Raw genomic sequence first — 19,095 nt, forward strand, 5'->3', positions numbered from 1 at the left:
AATGTTGGTGTAGATTAAGGAATGGTGGTGAGTGAAAAAGAATCGAAAATTGATTTTCTGGTTGATTCCAAGATATATGGTACTTACTGTTATTGATTTACATATTAATTATTAGAAAACAAAGAGAGCCAGTGTTCAATAATTGATGGGTCCCGTGGATTAATTGCCGTTGTTGAAAAGTTGGCGGTCATCATCTTGCCGTTGTATGATGTTGGAGCCCGTCACTATCCAAAATATACGAACTTGATGATAACCTTGTCTTACGGGCTTGGGCTTCTCTTAACGGGCCGGCGAAAACAACTGGTTGAAAAATTAAAATTACTGAGGTGCCCCCATGCAGGATCGAACTACAGACCTTCAGTTTACAAGACTGACGCTCTACCACTGAGCTATAGGGGCAGAGGTTGAATTTTTTCTGAGTTTAACTATAATTTCAAGCATATATTATTCTACATAGTATTTACAGAGAAACAGAGGGGCAGGCAGCATCGAACCGAAAAGTAGAATGGCGTCGTCGAAAGGAGGAGGAATGGAGAAGATGAGCGTAGAGCAACTAAAAGCAATAAAAGAACAGACGGATCTAGAAGTCAATCTCTTACAAGACAGTCTCAACAACATCCGTACCGCCACCTCTCGCCTCGAGTCGGCTTCCACTGCTCTCCACGATCTTTCCCTCCGTCCTCAAGGTGCCAAAATGTTGGTACCTCTTACGGCGTCGCTTTACGTTCCTGGCACTCTCGATGACGCCCACAAAGTTCTCGTCGATATCGGCACCGGTTACTTCGTTGAGGTTCCCTCTTTCTCTCTAGTCTCTCCACACTTTCTAAATTTCCTTCTTTTTTTTTTGTTAATCTTTTTCGTTTTCAGTTTCTCAATTGATTGTTTAATTTATAATTTTTTATTTTGTCAGAAAACGATGGATGAAGGCAAAGATTACTGTGAGCGTAAAATCAACTTGCTGAAATCTAATTTTGATCAGCTCATTGAGGTAAGGTTTTGAAGATAGTCAGTCTTGTGCTAGTTTTCATTGCTCAATAATCTTCAAGCTTGAATTTTATTGCGCTGGTATGTTTTCTATCAGTTTAAGCTTTTGTGTAAAGTGGTAAGTATAACTAATAAGTAACTTGATTCGGAGATTATTAACAAATCCCTTTGATTAGACTACTTTTAGTTTCTCGAATTAAATATGCTGGATTGGTCCTTCCGCATGTAAATTGTCTTTGAGTAGCTCTAGAAGATACTAGACTTTACTTTGGTTTAGAATTTTTCTTCTTTGCCATAAATAGATTTAGCCAAAACAAAAAAGGCACCCTCAAGAATGCATAGTCTTCTTTTGGTTTTTGTTTTTGCTTCTGCTGATATATGTTCTAAAGATTGGACTAGCAATGTGAACCAGAATTCTCTCTCTGTTTGACCCAACAGATCTCACAGTTCTTTAAGACCAAATGGATCATTTGCATGAATCTTTTGGTGTTATTCCACTGTATTCCAGTGCAGAATCCTCGTTTATCTTATAACATGATGTTCTTTGACTGTTGAATTTTCCTTTTGCGGTTCTTATTCATGTTCTTTTGGTGCTTTCCATACTGGGTTAATATTTTGTAGCGACCCATTCCTTGTATACCTTGTTCATGTCCAATCAATCTCAAATAGTTTTTCCATTATTTTCTTCTCAATGCCACTTCAACCTACATTTAAAACCAGTATTGACTCTTTCCATCCTGCATGAGCACTTCATCAATACTGAACTCAAAGCTTGCAACTTTTTATTGGATTTATTGTCCATTTTTTTTTATACAACGGATTTAAAATGTTGCAAATCAATACGTCATCTCACCTACTACAAGGTGCCTCCAATCTTCATCAACCCTTTCTTGGTGTCGAGGGCTTTCTTTCTAGTATGTCCCTCATTCACACTTAGTTTGGGATTGTTAGAGATAGCTCATTTACGTGACTATGAAGATTAAAGAGTTTTGAGTTAATTCCTTCTGCTTATTTTAAAGGACTTTTTACCCAAACAATCCTTCAAAATTGTAGCTTTTGCACACTTGAATGTTTATGTTGGCAATTCACATTTCTATCACCTCTGTTGTATTATCATCTTTGATAATAACAGGAGTATAAAAATTCATAATGCAGGTTGCAACAAAAAAGAAAACTATTTCAGACGAAGCTGCTGTAATCTTGCAGGCAAAACTGAAGCAGTTAGCACCTGCTAGTTCCTCCTGATTGCTGTAATATTTTATTTAATTATTCAATTTATGGCTTAGGGAAAGAACTGCTTTGTTAAACTGTCATCTGCATAACAAGTCGAGTGCTTGTTTTTCTGTGCTTTGTTTCATTCAGAACCAGGGATGGTCTTCTCAGCTGAAATCAAATCAGACTTGGATGTAGGTATTCAGATATATCAATGTTGACATGTAATACACAGTGGGACGATACTTTTATTACCTTTACAAGTTAGTTGCGGTAATCATGTTTTTCACATTCTACCTCTTGCCCCACCTTGTTTCTTCTGGTTTTTCAAGTTGAATATGGTTACATCATTTTGTTTATCTATGCCTTGTTTTGCGTTGCTATATCATTTATATTCATACCAACTGCTGGTAGTATCATTTGGAGCCTAATTAAAACAAATTAGAAGGTTGGAACTTCCAAATTTGAAACTTGCATGTCATGGTATATCGGCTCTAAGCAGCTGCGTCATGTTCAAGCAATCTCAAGGATGGAGAGACCAATCAAATACAACTACAAAAGCAACAGATCGAAAGGAATGTTCTTGCATCCACACAATTACACGAATTAGAATTTAGGACAATAACATAGAGATAAAAGTTCATCTCAAAGTTAATAAATCACCACAATGTAGAAATCCTCAGCACGTAGCAGAGCAGCAAAGTAATCTTTGTAGGTAGATCAAAGACAATGACTTTTTCAAAACTTCAGGCTCAATATCTTTCTTGACCAGCCTCTTAAGGATGATGAAGTTGGCATGGTGGGAGATTGAGATGGACGACGTGAAGATGGAGATGGCTTAGCTGACAATCGAGGATGATCAGAAGTAAATGGAGGCGCTGCAAGTGAAGCTACAGATTGACGATGCCGTCGTCGAGAATGATGAGGATGTGTTGTGAGAAGGAATTGAAGTTTCAGTTGGAGATAGAAGCGGCTAGAAGAAGCTAATGTAGGTTTAGCGAACAAGAGCTAATTTTTTTTTTTTTTTTCACGCTTTTGCGGGTTTCTAATCCGTAATTAAAGATATAAAAGATTCTAACGTCAAAACATCATTGCACCCATCAGAAACATGCCTCCAAATCCAATCTTAGTCGTCAAGATAATTCTACTGGCAACAATTGAAGTACACAAGTTCTATTCGGATAATTAGAACAGAACTAATCTTTTTCGTAGCATAAGAACATAATTAATAATCGCGATTTTAATTTTTGTTAATCTACGAGAATGAAAGCAATCAATAATCGCGGAATTGGACTGCATGAATTTGATAGAGCAACAAGTGCAAAAGCAACGGATCGAAGAAATGTTCTTACATTCACGCATTTACAACAAGGCACAGTAGTAACAAACTCATGAGAAGTAAACTAAGTTCTAATAGAGGCTATTGTTACCGCAGTACTCAAAAGTTTACAGCATAGTAATGAACGTCGGATCGAAATTGCTATAGGTCTGGGTGGCATGAAGTCTTTCAAAATACGACACCCTTAATCCCGTCTTCCTAGCAATATCGGAGCGAACCCAACTCGTGCGGTTATTGGGAGCACCGGTGAGTATCACGGTCGTGTTCTCATTAGCCAAATTTGTGAGAGCTATCATTGTCTCTGGCTCAGTAGCAGATGAGGCATCAAGAAGAAAAATGTGACTAAAATGTCCAGCAGGTATGCCCTCGTTGTGGAGGCGAAAGCTGCTTGTAAAAGTTGAGAATATTACCCTGAATTGCATCAATTCCTGAAGTGAAGGCAATTGAAAACCCTTCCCCTCTTCATAAAGGCACGAGGGGAGGATGTCAACTGGTACCCCATCTACCTCTCTGAATGCAGCGTTGGCTCGAAACATATCAGACTTTGGAATCTTCTTCTTCAAACTTCTCATTAGTACATCACCTGTTCTATTTATAGGAGCACAGACTAGAATTCGACACTGAGATGACCTCTTATAAATTTCAAGTACTGCTTCTTGAACAACCAATCCAGTTTTGGATAGATTGTCACTAGTTGCACAGAGTGGACCCTCTACAAGATAAGGTGGGCTCCCATGTAAGCTTAGGATCCGACGAACTACAGAGTTGCCATTTGAGTCAAGGTTACGATTACCATAAAGACAAGTTTCTGAGGAACTGATGTTCTTTCGAGAGACAAAATCGGGAAAAAGGTAGTTCTTAAATAAAGAACGTGATGCAGCTGCAATTGCTTGGTGAGCTCGTTTCAAACAGACTCGGTTGAATGAGAAGCTAATATCGTATATGTACTTTGGATGATGCAGTGAATAAAAATCTTCTTCAAACTCAACCAACACTACGTTGCTCTTCACCACCCGGTATAGAATACCCTGGACAGGATTTGAGAAAACAAATATTCGGGAAATTAAGGAGATATTTTCCGAAGATATTCAACCAGAAAAACAAAATGTCTGGATATCCAAGGACTAGGAGACGCATTACATTTAACTTTTTATGGATTCTTTCAGGATTAACCAGTTGCTAATCAATGAATACTTTCTCTCTGTATCACATGACTGGGAAAAGATAAAATCAATTCTGAAAAGGAAATAACATTGTTGGCTGATGCTTTGTTGAGCCGCTAAACAGGCCGGATGTCCTCAAACAAAAACTATAACATGATTACACACCGGCCTTTTGTTCCTCATCTAAAGTTCAAACTGAGCAATAGTTTGCATTAAGTAGGTTTGCAGAATTTCAAATGGCATAATTTATAAATTATATTGATAGCTGCGACTAGAATTATATTCCAAAAAATTGAAAGCATAAGGAGAAAGAAGCATAAAATAGATTCTCAATTTGGCAGAAGATATGAATATTTATCACTAAAAGAGATTCTACAAATTATTAGTTTGAAAGATCAGGATACTTACTTGAAACTTCTTGGATTTGCCACCTGAACGTTGTGCATAAACAAAATCTCTAGATAAAAGAAAGGGTCGCCTCTCAGGAACAGAATTAATTTCAAAGGCTACAAAGAGTTTATCATCCGTCTCATCACTCTCCTCCAGATTCTTGTTCTTGAGTGACTTATCATATATTGCTGCTTTATGCAACTCCAATGTGACATTGAATAACTGAAAATCGCTCCACTTCTGATCAAATCAAAGCCATTATTATATCTAAACACAATTAGGAAGTATGATAGAAAGCACTTGGATGAAACTGTAATGTTTTTGGTCCGTAGACGCATCTTGCATTCAATCATCTAAAACATGTAAGATTCCTAAAAATCACTTTTGTACCAAATATTGTTATCTTCTATGAAGAGTCGATATGGGCTGTATTTACAGAGTAAGTTGCAGCTAAAGCAGTCCACTAGGGCTGCCTATCTCTGTTAAATTGCCTACCAACACAAAATGCACCAAGATTATCAATAACATTGGAATGTTACTAATTCGGTGCTTTGATGTTTTTGCTTACTCGCAAATCTAAACAGGCTTGTCTCGTGAAGCCTAATTGGTAAATCTAACGACAAACTGAGACACAGATATAAAATATAAAATCATGTATCTCCAGTAAAACATGTTTGATGGTTGCTAAATACAGCACCCATATGATGTTTTATCGTATACAAGGTAAACTCAAACATTCCAAAGGGGGTAGTAATGCACTAAACACAACAAATGTGTCTTCCACCGAACAGCCACAGTACACAATATACGATTGGTAGCAATGAAGTTATGTATAATGTATATGTATATGCATATAAATAGATATACATGTATATTAGGATTCTATCATTTTGAGGTCAATCATGAGGTATGCATGACCAAGAATCAAGGGATCAAATTTGAGTGGAATGATATAATATCATAAGACATTAAGTGGTCATTGAGTAGAAAATCACTCCAACAATAGTTTAACCTTATTTAGTGATGATTCACTACTCTTGTAATGCTATAAATGAGAGCTAATCCACGGAGAAAGGTAGAAGAGACAAGCTAGAGACAAGCCATTGAGCTAAAGAGTGCAATTTGAGAGAATTTGAGCCAAAATTTCAAACTTAGAGGGTTCTTGCAACGTGATCTGAGGGGATTGTCCGGTTTTGTGATCATCTTCCGACCAGAAGTCAGTAGCACAACCTTAGTTTGTCGATTTACCGCACATAATCCGAGTATGTATCTAAATTCGGATTTTATGAGTTTTATGTGTATTCTCGCTTGCAAATAACACACACGAAATGATACTCTAAAGAATAACATGCAAAAAGGTCACTGTTAATCAATCACCTCAATGTAGAAATCCTCAGCGTACAGCAGAGCAGCAAAGTAGTCTTTGTAAGTCGATGGAGACAATGGCTTCTCCAAAACGTGAGGCACGATGTCTTTCTTGATCAAATCTTCAATATCCTCAGGAATCTTGTAATTAGAGGCACCCTTCTCGACCAATATATAGCGATCATTTTCCTGCTGATATTTTGAATCAGGAGGAAGCGGAGAAAGGGTACGCAGAGAAGATGAAGGCGCCTTCTGAGACAATGGATTCTTCAAATCTTCAGGCTCAATATCTTTCTCGATCGGACTTTCAATATCCTTGGGATAGTTAGCTTTCATCTGGTCCTCCGTTGGATTAAAGCAGAATGGGCACCGAGTGGGCTTAGAGGACTGAGGGGCTTTTGGGAATGATGCGCCCTTCGGAACCCGTGTATTATTAGATTTCATCTGCTCATTTGTTGGATTAAAGCAGAGTGGACACTGAGTGGGCTTAGAGGACTCAGGGGTGCTCGGGGATGATGAAGTTGGCACGGAGGGAGATTGAGATGGACCACATGAAGATGGAGATTGCTTAGCAGATGATCGAGGTTGATCAGAAGTAAGGGGAGGTGCCACGGGTGTAGAGAACGAGGAGCATGCTTTAAAAGAAGGAATTGAAGGTTTAGGACTAGAAGATGATGGTGGAGGTTCAGTTGGAGATACGGATGGCTTAGAAGAAACTGATGCAGGTTTAGGGAGTGATGGCTTAGAGGAAAATGGAGGTTGTGATGTTCTATATTTCAATCTCGAGGACGCTTCATCAGTTCCTTCCATAAACTTGTTAACATATTCTGATTCAATAGACACAGCTCCACTCCTTTTTGTAGTTGAGCTACTAGTTGGTAAATTCGGGTAATAATCGTAGTACTTGATTTGGGTTCGATCAGATTGGTCTTGCCGATCGTTATTCTCATAACTAGAATTCCTAACAGAAGTGTTAAGTGAAGCTGATCCGCGTGAAGGGTCTCCCTTCGAAGTCTTACTTTCAGTTCCATGATCTTGGTCGCTTGAAATGTATCGCAAAATTTGACCTAACACACACCCTGCGCAGCCTATGAACATCCACTTAAACATCCTGCGGCGAAAGCAAAATAAAGAAGATTGAACACCATTAAAGAAATCAATAAACTCATGCATGACTCTGTAAGTGCTAGTAAGATGAAACTATCCTGAAATCAAAATAAGTGAAGATCAAAAGCACGATTGATTACCTTCTGCTTTTTTGGTTACAGATGAGAACACTGGAACACAACTACGCAAGTGGTTTTTGTCAATTTGATCTTCCTTTCCAAAGAACGAATTACACATGAAGTAAAGAGCACTCCAACACAACTCAAGAATCAAAAAAGTTAAAAGCTTTGCATGGGAGATGAAAGCATATTGTTTCTTACATAGAAAGAAAACTCAACCAAGTGAGGCCACGTCATCATGTGGACCCAGGTGCCATTGTAGGCCTGTGCCTGTGTGCCTGTGTAGCATATAAAAAGGAAAAAAAGAGGGAAGTACATTTATTTAAGTTTTTTACATATTTATTATTGCTTTGTTAAAGCTTCTTTATTAAAATTTACTTTAATTTATTAAAGTTTACTTTGTATATTTATGATTACACTTATTAAAGATTTACTATATATTTATTATTTTAATAAAGTTTACTTTAATTTATTATTACATTTATTAAAATTTATTTTGTATATATGATTACACTTATTAAAAATTTATTTTATATTTATTATTATTTTATTAAAGTTTCTTTAATAAAATTTATTTTAATTTATTATTATACTTATTAAGGTTGCTTTATCTTTATTGTTGTTTTATTAAAATTACTTTATTAAAGTTTACTTTATTGCTTTGTGTTTGTTAATTCTCGAAAATATGGACTTGAAAGAAGGAAACATAGAATTATTCCACTTCTTTCATTAATCATCTTCCTGCTCTCCCAACACCAAAATCTAAATTCTAGATCTCTCATAGCAACATTCTCCAAATCTTCAATAGAGTTAGAAATCTTAGTTAATTTGGAAGCTTCTCGATTTGGTGAGTCTTTATTACTTATGTTTTTATTGTTTTGAATACATGCTTAACTAGTAAGTAACTTGATTAGGAGATTATTAACAAATCCCTTTGATAATAATACTTTTGGTTTCTCGAATTAAATATGCTGGATTGATCCTTCCGCATGTAAATTGTCTTTGAGTAGCTCTAGAAGATACTAGACTTTACTTTGGTCTAGCATTTTTCTTCTTTGCCATAAATAGATTTAACCAAAACAAAAAAAGCACGCTCAAGAATGCAGTCTTCTTTTGGTTTTTGTTTTTGCTTCTGTTGATATATGTTCTGGAGATTGGTCTAGCAATCTGAACCAGAATTCTCTCTCTGTTTGTCCGGACAGATCTCACAGTTCTTTAAGACCAAATGGGTCATTTGCATGAATCTTTTCGTGCCATTCCACTATACTCCAGTGCAGAATCCTCGTTTATCTTCTAACATGATGTTCTTTGAGTATTGAATTTTCCTTTCTCGGTTCTTATTCATGTTCTTTTGGTGCTTTCCATACTGGGTTAATACTTTGTAGCAACCCATTCCTTGTACATCTTGTTCAAGTCCAATCAATCTCAAATAGTTTTTCCATTATTTTCTTCTCAATGCCACTTCAACCTACATTTAAAACCAGTATTGACTCTTTCCATCCTCCATGAGCACTTCATCAATACTGAACTCAAAGCTTGCAACTTTTTATAGGATTTGTTGTCCATTTTTATTAGATACAACGGATTTAAAATGTTGCAAAACAATACGTCATCTCACCTACTACAATGTGCCTCCAATCTTAATCAACCCTTTCTTGGTGTTGAGGGCTTTCTTTCTAGTATATCCCCCATTCACACTTAGTTTGGGATTGTTAAGAGAAAGCTTATTAAGTGACTATGAAGATTAAAGAGTTTTGAGTTAATTCCTTCTGCTTATTTTAAAGGACTTGAATGTTTATGTTAGCAATTCACATTTCTATCACCTCTGTTGTATTATCGTCTTTGACAATAACAGGAGTATAAAAATTCATAATGCAGGTTGCAACAAAAAAGAAAACTATTTCAGACGAAGCTACTGTAATCTTGCAGGCAAAACTGAAGCAGTTAGCACCTGCTAGTTCCTCCTGATTGCTGTAATATTTTATTTAATTATTCAATTTATGGCTTCGGGAAAGAACTGCTTCGTAAAACTGTCAGTGTGAAACTTCAGGTCTTTTATCTGCATCATAAGTCGAGTGCTTGTTTTTTTGTTCTTTGTTTCATTCAGAATCGGGGATGGTCTTCTCAGCTGAAATCAAATCAGACTTGGATGTAGGCATTCAGATATATCAATGCTGACATGTAATACACAGTGGGACGATACTTTTATTACCTTTACAAATTAGTTGCGGTAATCATGTTTTTCACATTCTACCTCTTGCCCCACCTTGTTTCTTCTGGTTTTTCAAGTTGAATATGGTTACATCATTTCGTTTATCTATCCCTTGTTTTGCTTTGCTATATCATTTATATTCATGCCAACTGCTGGTAGTATCATTTGGAGACTAAGTAAAACAAATTAGAAGGTTAGAGCTTCCAAATTTGAAACATTGTATGTCATGGTACATCGGCTCTAAGCTGCTGCGTCATGTCGTTCAAGCAATCTCAAGGATGGAGAGACCAATCAAATACAAGTACAAAAGCAACAGATCGGAAGCAATGTTCTTGCATTCACACAATTATACGAATTAGAATTTAGGATAATAACATAGAGATAAAATTTCGTCTCAAAGTTAATAAATCACCTCAATGTAGAAATCCTCAGCACATAGTCGAGCAGCAAAGTAATCTTTGTAGGTAGATCAAGAAACAATTACTTTTTCAAAACTTCAGGCTCAATATCTTTCTTGACCAGACTTTTAAGGATGATGAAGTTGGCATGGTGGGAGATTGAGATGGACGACGTGAAGATGGAGATGGCTTAGCTGACAATCGAGGATGATGAGAAGAAAATGGAGGTGCTGCAAGTGAAGGCACAGATTGACAAAAAGAAGAAGATGCAGGCGTAGAGAGTGATGAGGATGTTTCGTAAGAAGGAATTGAAGTTTTGGGACCAGAAGATGATGGGGGAGCTTCAGCTGGAGATAGAAGTAGCTAAGAAGAAGCTAATGCAGGTTTAGGGAATGGTGGCTTAGATTGATGTGATTTTGGTGAAGATGGAGATGGCTTGGAGAAAACTGAAGGGGTTAATGTTGTAGAGTTCAATCTTGTGGAAGCTTCATCAGTTCCTTCCGTAGACTTGTTAACATATTCTGATTGAATAGACTTAGCACTGGAGGGGTTAATGTTGTCAAGTCCAAGATGAAACTATCTTGACATTACAATAAATGAAGATCAAAAGCAAGAATGATTACCTTCTGGTTCTTTTACAGATGGGAATGCCCGAACAAGACTACAAGAGCTATTTTTTCTTTTTTAATTTTTCCCCCCTTTCCAAAGAACGTTTTATGTAAAAGTAAAGAACCCAAGTCAATCTCGATAATCCAACCAAAAGTTAAAGCTTTGCTTGAGAGATGAGAGCATATTTGATTCATGCAAATGAAGTAAACCCAAACAAGTGAGGCCACGTCATCATGTGGTTCCAGATGCCATGGCAGACACGACATGTGGAAAATATAGAAAGACTGCAAGGCTCTTATTAACTCCCACTTCCATACTGCCAAATGTTATCCTTCTCGGGGATTAAGAAAAAATGAATAAGATGCCGACTTTTAAGATAAGTCCAACCGGAAAGCTTATTTTGGGGCACGATTCTTATTCTGATTCACCCTCTTGCGGGTCCCTAATCCGTAATTAAAGATATAAAAGATTCTAACATCAAAACATCATTGCACCCATCAGAAACATGCCTCCAAATCCAATCTCAGTCGTCAAGATAATTCTACTGGCAAAAATTGAAGTACACAAGTTCTATTCTGATAATTACAACAGAACTAATCTTTGTCGTAGCATAAGAACATAATTAATAATCCAGAGATGGAGTACTGTGACCTGCATACAATTTATGAAGATTTTAATTTTTGTTAATCTAGGGGAATGAAAGCAATCAATCATCGCGGAATTGGACTGCATGAATTAGATAGAGCAACAAGTGCAAAAGTAACGGATCGAAGAAATGTTCTGACATTCACGCATTTACAACAAGGCACAGTAGTAACAAACTCATGAGAAGTAAACTAAGTTCTAATAGAGGCTATTGTTACCGCAGTACTCAAAAGTTTACAGCATAGTAATGAACGTCGGATCGAAATTGCTATAGGTCTGGGTGGCATGAAGTCTTTCAAAATACGACACCCTTAATCCCGTCTTCCTAGCAATATCGGAGCGGACCCAACTCGTGCGGTTATTGGGAGCACCGGTGAGTATCACGGTCGTGTTCTCATTAGCCAAATTTGTGAGAGCTATCATTGTCTCCGGCTCAGTAGCAGATGAGGCATCAAGAAGAAAAATGTGACTAAAATGTCCAGCAGGTACGCCCTCGATGTGGAGGCGAAAGCTGCTTGTAAAAGTTGAGAATATTACCCTGAATTGTATCAATTCCTGAAGTGAAGGCAATTGAAAACATTCCCCCCCTTCATAAAGGCACAAGGGGAGGATGTCAACTAGTACCCCATCTACCTCTCTGAATGCAGCGTTGGCTCGAAACATATCAGACTTTGGAATCTGCTTCTTCAAACTTCTCATTAGTATATCACCTGTTCTATTTATAGGAGCACAGACTAGAATTCGACACTTAGATGACCTCTTATAAATTTCAAGTACTGCTTCTCGAACAACCAATCCAGTTTTGGATAGACTGTCACTAATTACACAGGGTGGACCCTCTACAAGATAAGGTGGCCTCCCCTGTAAGCTTAAGATCCGACGAACTGCAGAGTTGCCATCTGAGTCAAGGATACGATTACCATAAAGACAAGCTTCTGAGGAACTGATGTTCTTTCGAGAGGTAAAATCAGGGAAAAGGTAGTTCTCAAATAAAGAACGTGATGCAGCTGCAATTGCTTGGTGAGCTCGTTTCAAACAGACTCGGTTGAATGAGAAGCTAATATCGTAAATGTACTTTGGATGATGCAGTGAATAAAAATCTTCTTCAAACTCAACCAACACTACGTTGCTCTTCACCACCCGGTATAGAATACCCTGGACAGGATTTGAGAAAACAAATATTCGGAAAATTAAGAAGATATTTTCCGAAGATATTCAACCAGAAAAACAAAATGTCTGGATATCCAAGGACTAGGTGACACATTACATTTAACTTTATATGGATTCTTTCAGGATTAACCTGTTGCTCATCAATGAATACTTTCTCTCTGTATCACATGACTGGGTAAAGATAAAATGAATTCTGAAAAAGAAATAACATTGTTGGCTGATGCTTTGTTGAGCCGCTAAACAGGCCGGATGTCCTCAAACAAAAACTATAACATGATTACACACCGGCCTTTTGTTCCTCATTGTTGTGAAAATTTTAATGTACTCGCAAGCGCACGAATTTAGAAATAGAGTAGTGGTAACGAGGTCGATCCCACAGGGATTGTTATAAATTGAAAAGTCTAATTTAAATCTAAAATTAATATTAATTCTAACCTAGTTGAGCAAATTGAGTTTTAAGAGAAATTAAACTAATTAAACTAAGAAAACAATTAAAGCAAATGAGAAATCAATTAGACAAATTACCAAGGTTTCAGAATCTACCACTATTCAACTAGTAATTATCTAATTATTAATTATGTTGATGCGAGATTCTGGTTATGCCTTCCAACGACCAGGATGTCTGCTCGACCAACCTTACCTCGATCAGGATCTCTCCTCGTATGCTTTCTTCTCTAAGTATCCCTGCGTCCACAGAAACAAGTCAGAGCACGCCGGTTGTTTTCCCGGCGTAAACCCTCCGACGCTCAAGTCAGATATCAAGGTTCTGGGAACGCTTGCCACGAATCTTATGGCTGTTTATTAATCTCAGACCTTCCAGTTCTCTCTTTTCTTAGTTCAAAATAGCAAAAAATCTAACCCTTTTACCTTTGTTGGCTACCTTTTTATAAGCTTCCTCTGAGTCCCGATCTTCCGCATTTTACGCCCATTATTCTCCCCACCCTCAGATGTGGATGCCCCATCGTCGTCATTGTGGGCAAATGGAGATGGACCTCGTGCCTTGATTCTCGGATAGGAAGGCACGTCTTGCCAACTGCCGTTGACCGGGTCTCCTCGCCTCGACCCTTAGCAGGAATGACCTTATGCCTCTAACAGGAATTCGGTTTCGCGAATGGCATATTCGTGGACGAGGAGAATATTCCTGCTCGCAGAACTCCGCCACCAAACACTTGCTCATCTCGTATGGTCTCCTCGATGTATTTCCCACAAACAAATTAATCCCCAATTTTAGAGTGACAACTCGAAATCAATCTATGTCATCTCATGAATATAACAATTAAGTCCGAGTAATTAATCTTGTGTAGGTTCTTTTCTGCTTAATAATACGATATCTAAGTATCCCATGTAAACATATTGAATAACAAAGAGTCAAAGTTTCCTAAGCACTCCATGTAAACAATTTAATGAAAGACATAGAGTCAAAGATAATCATGTATAAACTTTATAAATCCAAGCATAGATTTAATCGAATATTAATCCTAACAATCAATAATGCATGACAGAATTGATGAAAAGATTTTATTAACATCCAATTAATCATGTGAAATAAAAACCATAATCATCAAAGAACATATATAGGGAATTAATTAAATAAAAAGATAATTATTTCATTGAATAGGGTTTCATCATTAACCTCAGTATAAGAAAATTAGCTAGACATACTTGAATTGTGAGCAACAAAAGAAATAAAATCAGCCATGGAAACCGAAATATTTCTGCTGTCGCTGCTCTTTGTTCAAAGCCGAATTCTCCTCTTTTTTTTCCGTCCTCTGCTCCTCCTCTCCAAAAGCCAAAAGCTTGCTTTTATATTACTCTTTAAATAGGCCCCACCGACCTTGTTATTTCCTTAAGCCAAAAGGCTTGGCCTTTTAATTTTCTTTACTCTCACTCACGTGCTCACCAATTAGGCTTGCACTAGGATTCCTTTTTCCAATTGTAAAAGCCAAGTGTGGGCCCCTTTACGTTGCTTTCCATCCATTTATCTTCTTTGTCCGCATGTGCATGGGTAAATGAATTTGTTGAATTCGGTTTCTTGGCTTGATTTCCACATGCATGTACGTCTAATTTCTTCCAAAAATCAATTAATCTTTAATGCTTACAAATTGAACTCCTTTATGTTCTTTTTATTCATAATCTCCAATTAATTCCCTATTCAATAAAATAATTCAATTAATTAAAAATAACAAATAAATATAGCTAACAATTATTTAATTAATGGTAAAATATGTATGTATTATATGCTCATCACTCATCTATAGTTCAAACTGAGCAATAGTTTGCATTAAGTAGGTTTGAATTAAGTAGGTTTGCAGAATTTCAAATGTCATAATTTATAAATTATATTGATAGCTGCGACTAGAATTATATTCCAAAAATTTGAAAGCATAGGGAGAAAGAAGCATAAAATAGATTCTCAATTTGGCAGAAGATATGAATATTTATCACTAAAAGAGATTCTACAAATTCTTAGTTTGAAAGCTCATGAGACTTACTTGAAACTCCTTGGCGTTGCTGCCTGAACGTCGAGCGTGGACAAAATCTCTAGATAATAGAAATGGTCGTCTCTCAGGAACAGAATCAATTTCAAAGGCTACAAAGAGTTTATCATCCTTCTCATCACTCTCCTCCAGATTCTTGTTCTTGAGTGACTTATCATATATTGCAGCTTTATGCAACTCCAATGTGACATTGAATAACTGAAAACCGCTCCACTTCTGATCAAATCAAAGCCATTATTATATCTAAACACAATTAGGAAGTATGATAGAAAGCACTTGGATGAAACTGTAATGTTTTTGGTCCATAGACGCATCTTGCATTCAATCATTTAAAACATGTAAGATTCCTAAAAGTCACTTTTGTACCAAATATTGTTATCTTCTATGAACAGTCGATATGGGCTGTATGTACAGAGTAAGTTGCAGCTAAAGCAGTCCACTAGGGTTGCCTATCTCTGTTAAATTGCCTACCAACACAAAATGCACCAAGATTATCAATAACATCAGAATGTTACTAATTTGGTGCTTTGATGTTTTCACTTACTCGCAAATCTAAACAGGCTTGTCTCGAGAAGCCTAATTGGTAAATCTAACGACAAACTGAGACACAGATATAAAATATAAAATCATGTATCTCCAGTAAAACATGTTTGATGGTTGCTAATTACAGCACCCATATGATGTTTTATCGTATACAAGGTAAGCTCAAACATTCCAAAGGGGGTAGTAATGCACGAACCACAACAAAGGTGTCTTCCACCGAACAGCCACAGCACACAATATACGTTTGGTAGCAATGAAGTTATGTATAATGTATATGTATATGTATATAAATAGATATACATATATATTAGGGTTCTATCATTTTGAGGTCACTCATGAGGTATGCATGACCAAGAATCAAGGGATCAATTTTGAAGGGAATGATATAAATATCCTAAGATATTAAGTGATCATTTAGTAGAAGATCACCCCAACAATAATTTAACCTTATTTAATGATGATCACGGAGAAAGGTAGAAGAGACAAGCTAGAGACAGGCCATTGAGCTAAAGAGTGCAATTTGAGAGAATTTGAGCCAAGATTTCAAGCTTAGAGGGTTCTTGCAACGTGATCGCAGGGAATTTTCTGGCTTTGTGATCATCTTCCAACTAGAAGTCAGTAGCACAACCTTAGCTTGTCGATTTACCGCACATAATCTGAGTATGTATCTAAAATCGAATTTTATGAGTTTTATGTTCATTCTTGCTTGCACGAAATGATACTAGAAAGAATAACATGCAAAAAGGTCACTGTTAATTAATCACCTCAATGTAGAAATCCTCAGCGTACAGCAGAGCAGCAAAGTAGTCTTTGTAAGTCGATGGAGACATTGGCTTCTGCAAAACGTCAGGCACGATGTCTTTCTTGATCAAATCTTCAATATCCTCAGGAATCTTGTAATTAGAGGCACCCTTCTCGACCAATATATAGCGATCATTTTCCTGCTGATATTTTGAATCAGGAGGAAGCGGAGAAAGGGTAAGCTGAGAAGATGAAGGCGCCTTCTGAGACAATGGATTCTTCAAATCTTCAGGCTCAATATCTTTCTCGATCGGACTTTCAATATCCTTGGGATAGTTAGCTTTCATCTGGTCCTCCGTTGGATTAAAGCAGAATGGGCACCGAGTGGGCTTAGAGGACTGAGGGGCTTTTGGGAATGATGCGCCCTTCGGAACCCGTGTATTATTAGATTTCATCTGCTCATTTGTTGGATTAAAGCAGAGTGGACACTGAGTGGGCTTAGAGGACTCAGGGGTGCTCGGGGATGATGAAGTTGGCACGGAGGGAGATTGAGATGGACCACATGAAGATGGAGATTGCTTAGCAGATGATCGAGGTTGATCAGAAGTAAGGGGAGGTGCCACGGGTGTAGAGAACGAGGAGCATGCTTTAAAAGAAGGAATTGAAGGTTTAGGACTAGAAGATGATGGTGGAGGTTCAGTTGGAGATACGGATGGCTTAGAAGAAACTGATGCAGGTTTAGGGAGTGATGGCTTAGAGGAAAATGGAGGTTGTGATGTTCTATATTTCAATCTCGAGGACGCTTCATCAGTTCCTTCCATAAACTTGTTAACATATTCTGATTCAATAGACACAGCTCCACTCCTTTTTGTAGTTGAGCTACTAGTTGGTAAATTCGGGTAATAATCGTAGTACTTGATTGGGTTCGATCAGATTGGTCTTGCCGATCGTTATTCTCATAACTAGAATTCCTAACAGAAGTGTTAAGTGAAGCTGATCCGTGTGAAGGGTCTCCCTTCGAAATCTTACTTTCAGTTCCATGATCTTGGTCGCTTGAAATGTATCGCAAAATTTTACCTAACACATACACTGCGCAGCCTATGAACATCCACTTAAACATCCTGCGGCGAAAGCAAAATAAAGAAGATTGAACACCATTAAAGAAATCAATAAACTCATGCATGACTCTGTAAGTGCTAGTAAGATGAAACTATCCTGAAATCAAAATAAGTGAAGATCAAAAGCACGATTGATTACCTCCTGGTTCTTTTGTTACAGATGAGAATACTGGAACACAATTACACAAGTGGTTTTTCAGTTTAATCTTCCTTTCCAAAGAACGACTTACACACAGTATAAAAGGCACTCCAACACAACTCAAGAATCCAGAAGTTAAAAGCTTTGCATGGGAGATGAAAGCATATTGTTTCTTGCATAGAAAACTCAACCAAGTGAGGCCACGTCATCATGTGGACCCATGTGCGGCATATAAATAGAGTGGATGAGAGTTGTCAGTAAGCTGAAAAAGTTTTTTTTTTTAATTGAACAAGACTCTTAACTGTAGGAGGTTCCACTTCTATACTGCCACGCACGTCTCTTATTCTTCTCCGGGTTAATTAATTAGATGCCAACTTTTAAATTAAGTCCAAGCAAAAAGCTAATTTTGTGGCATGATATTCTCTCATCCCATAATATGCTTATTCTGATTAACCCTCTTGCGGTTCTTAATCTGTTATGCCGCTGGTGAGCACACCGAACAGCAAGGTTTCCACACTTTTCAAGCAAGTGCAAGCTCCCAGAATTTTAAAGAAACGAGTGAATGGCAAGAGAGAATAGAGAGAAAATTTCAGAGAAGAAGAAGAAACTGAGTCCAGAATTTTATATATATCCCATCAAATACAACCATGGAAATACTTATAGCAGCAAGAATATGCTCACAGCTGTCAAAACTAAATAACAACCTCTCTCTATAACAAAGAATTATTCTCTAAATAGCTAAAGCCGTTAGAAACCGAATCCTCTGCTCATATATGCTCAGTGTGTGTAATCCTTGAACCATTTGGGAGGCTTCCTTACGCGACTTGGCTTGATGTTATCTTGGGGTCGGTTTTGGATAGCCTCACTTGAGTTTGCCTGGGCCTTTTCCTCGCTATTGATAGAGCTAGCTGAGTTGGGCTTGTCTAACTGTAATATTGGGGTTGTATCATAATCCTTATTCCTTAACAAACGAACTAAAAGATTCTAACATCAACATATCGTTTCACCCATTAAAAGACGCCTCCAAAATCCAAATCCAATCTTGATCGACAAGATGAATCTACTGGCAAAAGATGCCTCCAAACCAATATTGGTGGTTATGATACTTCTACCGGCAAAATCGAAGTAGTCAGCCCGCTCAAGCGCATGAGTTCTATTATGATAGTCAGAACAGAACTAAAATGGAGACAGAAAATGCAACGACCTGCACACAATTTATGAAGATTTCAATTTTTGTTGATTCATGAGAAAGAAAACATTCAATCATCATGGAATGCATGAACTAGATAGAGCAACTAGTACGAAAATAACAAATCAATTAATCTTGCAGTCAGACAATTACA

The 19,095-nt window shown here is 37.3% G+C and overlaps 3 protein-coding genes and 1 non-coding gene across 5 annotated transcripts; 1 reads left to right on the plus strand and 3 right to left on the minus strand.

Moving 5' to 3' along the window:
* Window positions 1-327: 327 nt before the first annotated feature.
* Window positions 328-399, minus strand: TRNAT-UGU. The gene has a single exon. It is a non-coding gene; the product is annotated as a tRNA-Thr (tRNA).
* A 14-nt stretch (window positions 400-413) lies between these two features.
* On the plus strand, window positions 414-2,473 carry LOC18043910 (probable prefoldin subunit 5). 2 transcript variants are annotated; one of them, XM_006437557.2, is made up of 4 exons: window positions 414-790; window positions 911-988; window positions 2,140-2,234; window positions 2,347-2,473. In XM_006437557.2, the coding sequence occupies exons 1-3, from the start codon at window positions 506-508 to the stop codon at window positions 2,227-2,229; spliced, it is 453 nt and encodes a 150-aa protein (XP_006437620.1). In that variant the 5' UTR covers window positions 414-505; the 3' UTR covers window positions 2,230-2,234; window positions 2,347-2,473. The 2 variants fall into 2 exon arrangements, with proteins under 2 accessions (XP_006437620.1, XP_006437621.1); XM_006437558.2 differs by having other exon boundaries at window positions 2,140-2,473.
* A 1,010-nt stretch (window positions 2,474-3,483) lies between these two features.
* Window positions 3,484-7,825, minus strand: LOC18043911 (probable RNA helicase SDE3). Its single transcript, XM_006437560.2, has 4 exons — window positions 7,701-7,825; window positions 6,466-7,564; window positions 5,107-5,328; window positions 3,484-4,563 (listed from the first exon to the last, which is right to left on the minus strand). The coding sequence occupies exons 2-4, from the start codon at window positions 7,561-7,563 to the stop codon at window positions 3,643-3,645; spliced, it is 2,241 nt and encodes a 746-aa protein (XP_006437623.1). The 5' UTR covers window position 7,564; window positions 7,701-7,825; the 3' UTR covers window positions 3,484-3,642.
* Window positions 7,826-11,777: 3,952 nt separating this feature from the next.
* LOC18043912 (probable RNA helicase SDE3) lies at window positions 11,778-13,890 on the minus strand. Its single transcript, XM_024186283.1, has 3 exons — window positions 13,706-13,890; window positions 12,811-12,871; window positions 11,778-12,698 (listed from the first exon to the last, which is right to left on the minus strand). Exons 1-3 carry the CDS (start codon window positions 13,888-13,890, stop codon window positions 11,778-11,780), a joined length of 1,167 nt encoding a protein of 388 aa, XP_024042051.1.
* Window positions 13,891-19,095: the final 5,205 nt, after the last annotated feature.

Source organism: Citrus clementina, unplaced genomic scaffold (genome assembly GCF_000493195.1).
Source record: "Citrus clementina cultivar Clemenules unplaced genomic scaffold, Citrus_clementina_v1.0 scaffold_4, whole genome shotgun sequence".
Classification (NCBI taxonomy): domain Eukaryota; kingdom Viridiplantae; phylum Streptophyta; class Magnoliopsida; order Sapindales; family Rutaceae; genus Citrus; species Citrus x clementina.